Source organism: Poecilia latipinna, unplaced genomic scaffold, assembly GCF_001443285.1.
Source record: "Poecilia latipinna isolate Pla-1442-1.1 unplaced genomic scaffold, P_latipinna-1.0 Scaffold3144, whole genome shotgun sequence".
Lineage (NCBI taxonomy): Eukaryota > Metazoa > Chordata > Actinopteri > Cyprinodontiformes > Poeciliidae > Poecilia > Poecilia latipinna.
In genome coordinates, this window is record NW_015115760.1 from 1 (window position 1) to 9194 (window position 9194).

The 9194-nt window shown below is 37.6% G+C and overlaps 1 protein-coding gene across 1 annotated transcript in view; it reads right to left on the bottom strand.

Moving 5' to 3' along the window:
• Window positions 1-124: 124 nt before the first annotated feature.
• LOC106940252 (septin-6-like) overlaps window positions 125-9194 on the bottom strand; it is a 14054-nt gene continuing 4984 nt past the window's right edge. Inside the window, exons 2-6 of the mRNA XM_015022939.1 lie at window positions 8098-8212; window positions 5553-5748; window positions 3584-3770; window positions 1667-1828; window positions 125-301 (exon numbers count right to left, since the gene is read on the bottom strand). Of these exons, the coding sequence (XP_014878425.1) occupies window positions 140-301; window positions 1667-1828; window positions 3584-3770; window positions 5553-5748; window positions 8098-8212 (822 nt within the window). The 3' untranslated portion in view covers window positions 125-139. The remainder of the gene's footprint in view (window positions 302-1666; window positions 1829-3583; window positions 3771-5552; window positions 5749-8097; window positions 8213-9194) is intronic.

Consider the following 9194-nt stretch of genomic DNA (forward strand, 5'->3'; position numbering starts at 1 on the left):
GTCAAGAAATCAATCTAAAATCAATATAAAGCCATTAGTGGCATAAAAAAATGTGCTGCATTGATGGAGAGGAAACTGGAGGGAATGAGGTCACACAGCGAGTTCAACTGTGAGAGCTGAGGGGAAACAGGAAGTGGCTTCAGTAGCTCTGCAGACGGAGAGCGCACGCTGTCACTTCCTGTGCTGGAGGTGAGACGGGCTTACCCTGCACCGTCCCCCAGGGATACTGCCGGGCCTTCACCATCTTGTTCCCGATCTTCACCTCCTCCGTGCTCCCCACCACGGCAAACGGCAGATGGCTCTGCAGCAAAGACAGCGCTGTTAGCGTCCCGCTACACCTGCAGGCGCAGGTGGCTACGCTAGCTTCAACGGTTCAGCAGCAAAGCAAACACTGCAGGAATGTCGAGTCCAGATCGGGGTTAATGAACAGCTAGCAGAGCTGCTCCCACGCGGCCGACTTCCTGCAGCGTGAATCGACTGATTGTGCTGCTTTCCAAACATTTCTCCCTACATGTGACGGCCTCCAGTCCAGACCATGTGAGCAGAAAACAAACACAATGCCTGCCCTCACTCATAAGATCTTTTAACACTTTTCAAGTTATATTTGTTTGTTCAGAAAGACGGATTTCCATCACATTCATTAATTATAGCTTCAAGTAGAAAAGGCATGGAAGCAGAAAGTCCAGGTGTCAAAACTGCCTTTCTGGGACTTTCATACGACTTATTTTAGTTGAGAACAAAAATAAAAACGATCAGAACTGAGCAAAACTGAACCTCAAAGAATAAAAATGAAAAAGGGCAGAATCACATAAAACAAGATTATTTTGTAATTATGTTTCTAGAACAAAAATGGAGAGATAAATAGATAAATAAATGATGCCCAACTCTGAGTGTCTGTAAATCTAAGTTTTCTCTGGACTTATTTGCAGATTAATATACAGATCTGGAAAAAACTGCATTGAACCTCATGCAGGTTCAATGCATGCAGGTTCAAAACCTCCTGGTTTTTCCACCAAATATTCATTTCTGATGTCTTCCTGAGTTAAAACATTAGTTTGTTGTTTTTAAATTAATATAAACTTGTTTTCTTTGCGTTATTTAAGGTCTGAAAGCTCTGCATCTGTCATTATTTTGACCATTTCTCATTTTCTGCAAATAAATAAAATATTTTCCTAGAAATTTCAGACACGCCGTCAGCAGTTCATACAATAAAATAATGTTAATTTTACTCAGACTTATAACTAAAATTAGAGAAACTGATCATTTTAAAAGGTCTTTTATTTTTTCCCAGAGCTGTGTTTTCATGTGCATTCTTGATATTATTTTTTACTTTATATTTAGTCATATTTAAATGACTTGCAATATCAACACAATGATTTTTTAAATACATTTTATGCCATTTATGGTGATATTCATATTTAATTAACACTTTGAATTCAGTAAATTTCTCCTTAAGGATCAATAAAGTATTATATTCTATTTGGTTCAGATCTTATAATATTTTTCTTTTTCATCTTGGAGGAAAAACAAATATCCTCCTTAACTTAAATCTGATAGTTTCACTCATCAGTAGAAGGCGATTCTTACTTTAATCATCTCCAGCGGCTTTTTAGTCAATAATTTATAAGTGAAAATGTAAGAAGTGAGGAGGAAATGTGGGCCTTACGTTCATGGTGGAGTTGATTTCGGCCACGGACTCGTCGTCGGTGGGGAACTGGTAGATCTGGACGCCGTTGCTGACCAGTTCGCTGGTGATTTTGATCTTGAACTTGGCCAGTTCACTCTTGGAGATGGCGTCCGATTTTGCAACGATGGGGATGATGTTGACCTGCAGGTGAGGAAGAAGAGAAGAAGCTTTAGTTGGCTAAATTTAGACCGTCTGAAGGCGCTCATCAAACGGGCTTCTGCTCTGATTCTGGAGTCCAAATTTAGATAAAGGCTCACAAAGGAACAAACACGTTAAAAATCAGCCAAGTTTACAAAAATGTTTAGAAATCATCATCTCTGAGGGAAACATGTGAACATTAGTTTAGCAATTGATTTTTCTATCAATTAATCAGGCAAAAAAATTGGCATATCATTTAGGCCTTTTTTATACAATATTAATTATTTTTTAAGCAAGAAAACAAACATATTACCTAAAAAGCATTCCTTTAGTAAACACTTGATTGATAGTAGCAAAGAAATGCATCTGCAGCTAAAAATAATAACTTCTGACAGGAACCAGGGCTGAGTTAGTGGAGCACTCCCACTCTTCAGCGTGGAAGTTGATGTATTGGACTCAAAGTCAGCCATGTTCAGAACCAATGAGATGATCAGAAAGAAACCAGAGGAAGCACAAAGTTTAAAAGAAGACTACGTTTCCTACAGAGGCTGATCCTGCCGGTCGCTACGGCAGAGAGACTATCGGACGTTTCCAGCCTGAATATTTTGGATAAGGGAAAAAAAAGATTTATCAAATTAGCAAAGAAGTAAAACGACTCTGCGCCAACTTCAGCTAACAGAAGCTCATGTAACATAGCAGCTTCAAATGTCCTGTTTTATCATCTTGACCTTTAACCTGCGTCCATCGTTCTGGATCTAAAAACAATGGCGGCGTTCTGGAAATCTCCGAGTTAAGATAAACTTTGTAACAATAACAGTGCAATACGAAATGCTGAAGCCAGTTTGTTAAAATGTCAACGCCAAACACTTTATTTTTGACCCATTTATCAATCGGTCAATTCAAAAATACACTGTAATGATGTTAAACATAAAGGCCTGAGCTTTTCTCATTGTTTAAACTGCAGATTCTTCCTTCTCTAAAGAAACGCTCAACTACGGTACTATAGGCAATAAAATGTTTATTTTCTTATTTAAAAATGCAACTCACTTGTTTAATTGCACCTCTTAATGTATTTTTAACATTGTATAAAATAAACTTTAGTGGTTAAATGAAAATGCTACAGAATGTGGCAATTGTTGTTATTTAATTAATCGTCAGAATAATCAATGACTAAAATAATCATTAGCTGCAGGTTCAGTTAGTTTCTAGTTTGGACGCCTCCTTTGTTCCTAATATGAATAATTAATAATCTGTCAGAGGAGGACAGATTATTTTAAGTAAGAAAAATAATTTTCTTACTTAAAAATAAACCTGAATCTGCTGAAAAGGCATCAAAAAGTCGGTGCAGTTCTATGAAACCAGGAAACAGGCCTTAATGTGTAGCATATCCATGCTAGCTTCACAACCAAATGAAAAGAGAAACATTGAGTTTTGATCTTTAATCTTTGCTAGTTGTGCAAACAGATCCTGCAGGACGGCAGGAGACGATCAGGCAGGGTCTGTTTTCTGTTGCAAAACGAGAATCTTCCTCCCACGCAACATTTTTCTGCCGTTTGAACGACATGTGAGCCGCTTGTAGCTAAGAGCGACGAGCGCTCTGGGTCATGGGAACAAAAACAGGTCGTTCCATCATGTAACACCCCCCGGGATGAATATCTCAGAGCAGGAGGAGGAGGAGGAGGAAACGCTGCACTGGGTCACACAAACACCAGACATGCTCTGTGCTACAGTGATTCATGTGTCGCTGTCAGAGCTCACCTTGCTGTCGAGCTTCTTCATCGTCACCAGGTCCAGGGATTTCAGCGAGTGTCCCGTCGGAGCGATAAAGTACAAGCAAGCGTGGATGCGGGTGTCGTGGTAGCTGTGCAGCGTGCGTTTGATCTTCAGCTCCTCCTGGAGGTACGCTTCGAACTGGGCATCGATGAACTCCACAATGGATTTGTAGCTGGACAATGAGAAGGATGGGGAAGCCGTTCAGCATTTCCTCCTTTTGTTAAGAAAGCTGGTTATCAGCAGGCGGCCCGCTCCGTTTAACCCAGCAGGTCCGAGTCACTCCAACAAACAACTACACACAGCTTTGACAGTAGATTTTCTTTTAACTTTCGCCCCAAAAACACTTTCATTGATAAAGCAATAAAAATAAAAAAAGACAGTTTAAATTCACTATTATATAATTTATTACTGTAATACTAAGTATTAATAAAATATTAGGTATTAAAGCATTAATATTGCCAGACTGACATGCTTTGAAGCCTTGAAGGGTGTTTATGTGAAATAATAATAAACATTATAATTTCTTTTAACCACATAAATTATGTTTGTATTTTATTGAATGTGAATTTTCTTTGCTATTTTGAGCATCGCTGTAAAGATGCAGCTTGAACAAAAATTCCTTATAATATTCTGTGAAGATTGTGTGATAATATTCTACAGAAAATGTTTGAAATGTCTCTCAAATACATTTATGAACAAAACAGACAAAAAAAATCCCCCAATTTTATTAACGTATAAAATAAAAACCAACCTTTGCTTCAGTTACACAGATCAATCATTGGCTTTAGGAAACAATAAATATTCAAAGATAAAATAAAAAAAACGTTTTTTAGGCTTTAAATTAAACGTTATTTTAAACTTCATAATGAAACTCTGCAGTTTGAATACCAAGCACTTAACGACTCCTGTATCTTGCTGAAAAGCTGCTTTTAATTTAGTTTTATTTCAAATGTTTCAAGATGATTTCACTATAAACCAGAGCAAAAGGACTTGGTAAGATTTTGTGATTCTGCAGTGTATGTAATTGTTGTGTTAATGTTATAAAACTGGTATTTTCTCATAGTGACTCAGTTATTACTGATAATTTCCAGTAACTCTCCAACAGTCACTCAGTAAATTTCAACCAAATTAACTAATTCTGATTAAGTTTATAAAGTTTTCAATCTACAAGAATTAAAATAAACTTCATAAAATTGACAGAAAAATGTAATTTCTAACCCCGTCTTTACATGTCGCATGAAAACATGCAGATGAGGGAACATTAACCCGCTATGCCATCATACTAAAGGAATCTCGCCTGGCCTGCAGCAGGTCAAAGGTCACATGACTCCAACTGGGTTTGTTCCTGTTTAACGCGCTGCAGGACGTTTCTTCTTGAACACAGCAAAGATGGGATGAAGCTACAGATTTAGCGTCACATGATAGCTTCCCTCCCTGCAGGTGACATGTGAGCCTCTATCAGCCGTGAATGTTTGGAAATAAAATATTCCAGGCGAACAAAACCGACCCCTGGGATGCGATACGTTTGTGATGCCAGCCTGGAAACCACCTACATCCATTTTTTCTTTATAAAAGCATCTGAAACCATCAAACCTGAAAGCTTAGAGCTCTCTCAGGGTTTCCCTCAGTGTATTATAAGCCTGGCGGGCCACCAGGCTTTACTTATGCCCCCACCAGGCTTAGCATTGCTTATTTATTTCAGGGTTTTTTTTATGTTTGCATTTCTAGTTGGTGTTCAGATATTAATCTTCCAATCTTCCAATAATACATAATTATCAAGTGATATTTTCAAATTTTCTATCAACTTTAAACATTTTTTTAACTCAAAAACACGATGAGCTGCTGGGTGAATCCCTGCTGAGCGCCCCAACCACCAGGCTGTTCTGGGGGAAACCTCGTCTCTGGTTGTATTTTCTGTCAGGAATAATCATGACCGCGTGGTGAGGCTCGTTACCTGTCCTCCTTGTTGATCTGGTCTCCGAAGCCCACCGTGTTGACGACAGTCAGCTTGAGGCGCACGTTGCTCTCCTGCAGCTCGTAGGTGTTGGACTTCAGCGTGACGCCTGGCTGGTTGTGCTGGGTGGGCTCGCCCTCAAACTTGGTGTTGAACAGCGTGTCCATCAGAGTGGACTTACCCAGACCCGTCTCACCTGGAAAACAGAAACACAGCGTTACATTAGGGGAGTCCAAAGTGTGGCGCGGGGGCCGTTTGTGGGCCCTGGACTGATTTTGTGCGGCCCCCTGACTGCAATTTAAGAGTAATACAAATGCAGCCTAAAGGATTGACGTTTTTATTTTTAACTGGAGCAGAAAGATTACAGATAAGTTTAAATCATCTTAAAATATAAAGTATTAATCTTTAAATAACCACTTTTCATTTTTTAGCTGAGACATCTATCCAGTTCCACAATCTGAGCGACATAAATCTTTCTTTTATTTGCTATGTTTTTTTCATTTAACGGAACAAATTAGCAAAACTCTTCTTACGTTTTGGCTCTACTACCTCTTTCCAACACTTACAAAAAAAAATACTTAATTTCTTTAATTAAAACTATTACATTGTCAAATTGGAGGGAAAAAAAGTAACTCACAATATAACTTTTTATGGAAAAAAAAACAACATCTTTTTGACCTGGAAGACAATTCTGCGCCATGTAACAAAAGGTTGGAACGTGCCTGCTTTAAATCAAAGAAATTAAAACATTTAAATGTACAAAATCATCATCACTCTGTCCTCATTCACTTTAAAAACATAAATGTCTAAGTCAAAGACAGGTGGCTTTTTAATCAGCTTTATTTTAAGCTCCTTAGATGACTTGATTGAATCCAAAGCAGAAATGAGGAATAAATCAGGTGTGTAGATTTAATGGCAGCCTGGAGGAGTTTTTACCCTCATGCTTACAGAAGTCGTGCATTCTGCCTGCTTTCTGGTTCAGACCGTCAGATGACTCAGATGTGGAGCTTCCTCAGTCAGAAAATCTATTTTCATTCTTCACAGCCTGACCTACAGTCTGTGCCAATTACATAGGAAATATCACCAGATCAGATGGAGCCAGATCAGCTATATTGTTGTGGTTTCAAAACATATTAATGTATAAGAACGTCCCAGTCAAAGTCCAGGCCTAAATTCAACTGAAAGTCTGTGGCAATACTTGAAATCTGATGTTCACAGACATCAAATGACTGAGCAAAACCTGAGCTACAAAGAAGAATTGGTGAATATTTAATTCTCCAAGAAGCTGGAGACAGAACCCGAAAACTTGCAGCAATCAAACTAGATGTGAACTCAAGCAGACAGAACAGGCGAATGACAGATTCTCTGATTTTTTTCTAGAATATTTTAAAAGCAATATCTCGTTTTCTTTTCACTCTACATTTATTCAACACTTTGCGTTGATCTAACCCATAAGATCACTTGAAAACTTCTGTAAGTCAATGTTTATAACTGAATTTCTGCAGAGAAAAGCTTCTGGTTCTCCCTCCCATCATTGTAAAGTACTGACTAAAACTAAACTAGTCCGAATTAGTTTTCCAGGCTGACAAAATCTAAATCTCAATCTGCAACAAGCTGCACTTTTAGAATAAAACAGAAGGATATCTGGCAGAAATGTTTTGAGAATTAGTTTGCCATCTTTCAAATGGAAAATTTATAAAAAACAAACAAACAAACAAACAAAAAAGAGCTTAGATGTATTTTTTTAACCCCTCCACCTACATGGGATCTTTAGTAGAGAAAAAAGACCAATGGAAAGTGGTTAAAGTCATAAAATAACTCTTAATGTTTATTATTTTCCCTATTGTTATGATCAGCAGGGAACATGGCAAGAGGCTGAGAGAGGGGGATTACGTTCAGGAAGCAAATCCATTCAGAATACAAAACGACAATGGAAGAAAAACATCTTTAAAAGAAAGTGCGTTTTAATAATCTTTCTGTCTAAAAAATTTTAATAAATAGTTTGGGGATGCAAAATAAAGATTTATCATTGCAGAAAACAAGGACATTTCATCTGGACTTGTGAGAGGAAAATGCTTTGAAGGCGTGTTGATGTGGTTGACTGTGGCCAGAAGAAAGCCATATTGTTTACACTCCGTCATGCCAATGTGTCAAACAAAACATAGGGAACAACATAATTAGATAAACCAGTAACCACCACAAAGCATAGCCTCCAATAAGCTTAGTAAAAACTAATAACTGCGAGTTAACTAAAAGAAATGCAATGCATCTACATCCAGATGATACCAGATATTTACACACAGTAAATATGTTTTTCCTCACTGTTTGAAGTTAACCGAGACCAAACGTTTTATCTTTTAGCTTAGTTAGAGCGACCAAAATTATTCCTACTTGCTAAATTGTTCTTGTACCTTTGTCACTATGGTAACTGAAACAGAGCCTATCAGAGAGCATAGACAGTAAGGTGTGATTCCTCATGTGAAACTAATATCTGGTGTTATTAAAGCTGGTAGACAAACAACATGCAGAGGTTTGTGGCGCTCACCAACGCAGAGGATGTTGAAGCAGAAACCACGGTTGACAGACTTGTTGACCAGCTGGTCAGGCATGCTGTCAAAGCCAACATGGCCGGCCAGAGGCACAGCGCGGACTCCTTCGCCCTAAAAGCACAAGAAATCAGGTTAGTGTCTGCAGTTCCAAAAACTCCCATTTATCTCTGCTCGTCGCTGCATCAGCAGCTGAAACTCGCATTACCTCGTCCTCCATCTTATCCGACTGACAGCGAACCAAACTGAATTCAGGTGCAGTCTAACTCACTTCCTGTTTTCAGAGCTGCAGCACTCTTCCGTCAAAATCGAGACAGTTCGAAACCACAAAGTACATATATGGAAGGTAATGGCTCCTCTTTTAGACAACAAAAAGAGGAGAAAATACCGGCTAATAAAGACCGAATGTATTTTATCAGGATTTTTGTAAAACATGGTGGTGCACGGTTCTGAAGTGAACTAAAAAGTTGCCCGGTTGTATTCTGTCCTTTGCTAAGGCACTGAAAAATAAAATCCACTTTGACCAACTGTCTTTCAAACAAATGTAATTACTAAGCAGAGTATTAATGTGTTAATTTGAGTGTCATTACAAATACAGCTGTTTATGACGGTCTTAGAGCAGGGCAGTAAGAGTCAAAAGTATTCACAGGCCAAAAAAGTCCCCTCAAAATTTAAGCAAATAAAGTAGCCAGATTTTATTTTAACTTTATATAGATTTTTTAAATAAATGATATTCATTGCAGATCTAAAACTTAAAAGGGATTTTGCACATTTAATGTATTAAAAGAAAGGCATCTACTTTTCAATTTATTTTAGGTTTGATTAAACAAATTTATTTTCAGTAATAAGAACAGGATTTGACTCACTTTTTTCATAATGCTTGTTATACTTAGCCAAGTTTCAAAAAGACAAAAAAAGCTGATATGGATGTATCAAAGTTGCCTTTTCAGGAAAAGGATCTGAATAAATAAGCATGATTCTGCCTTTTGTTAATGCTTAGCTGTAAAAAAAAAAAAAAAAAAAAAAAAAAAAATAAATTTTTTTTTTTGAAAAAAAATTTTTTTTAATAAATTTTTCCCCAATTAAAAATAAAAAG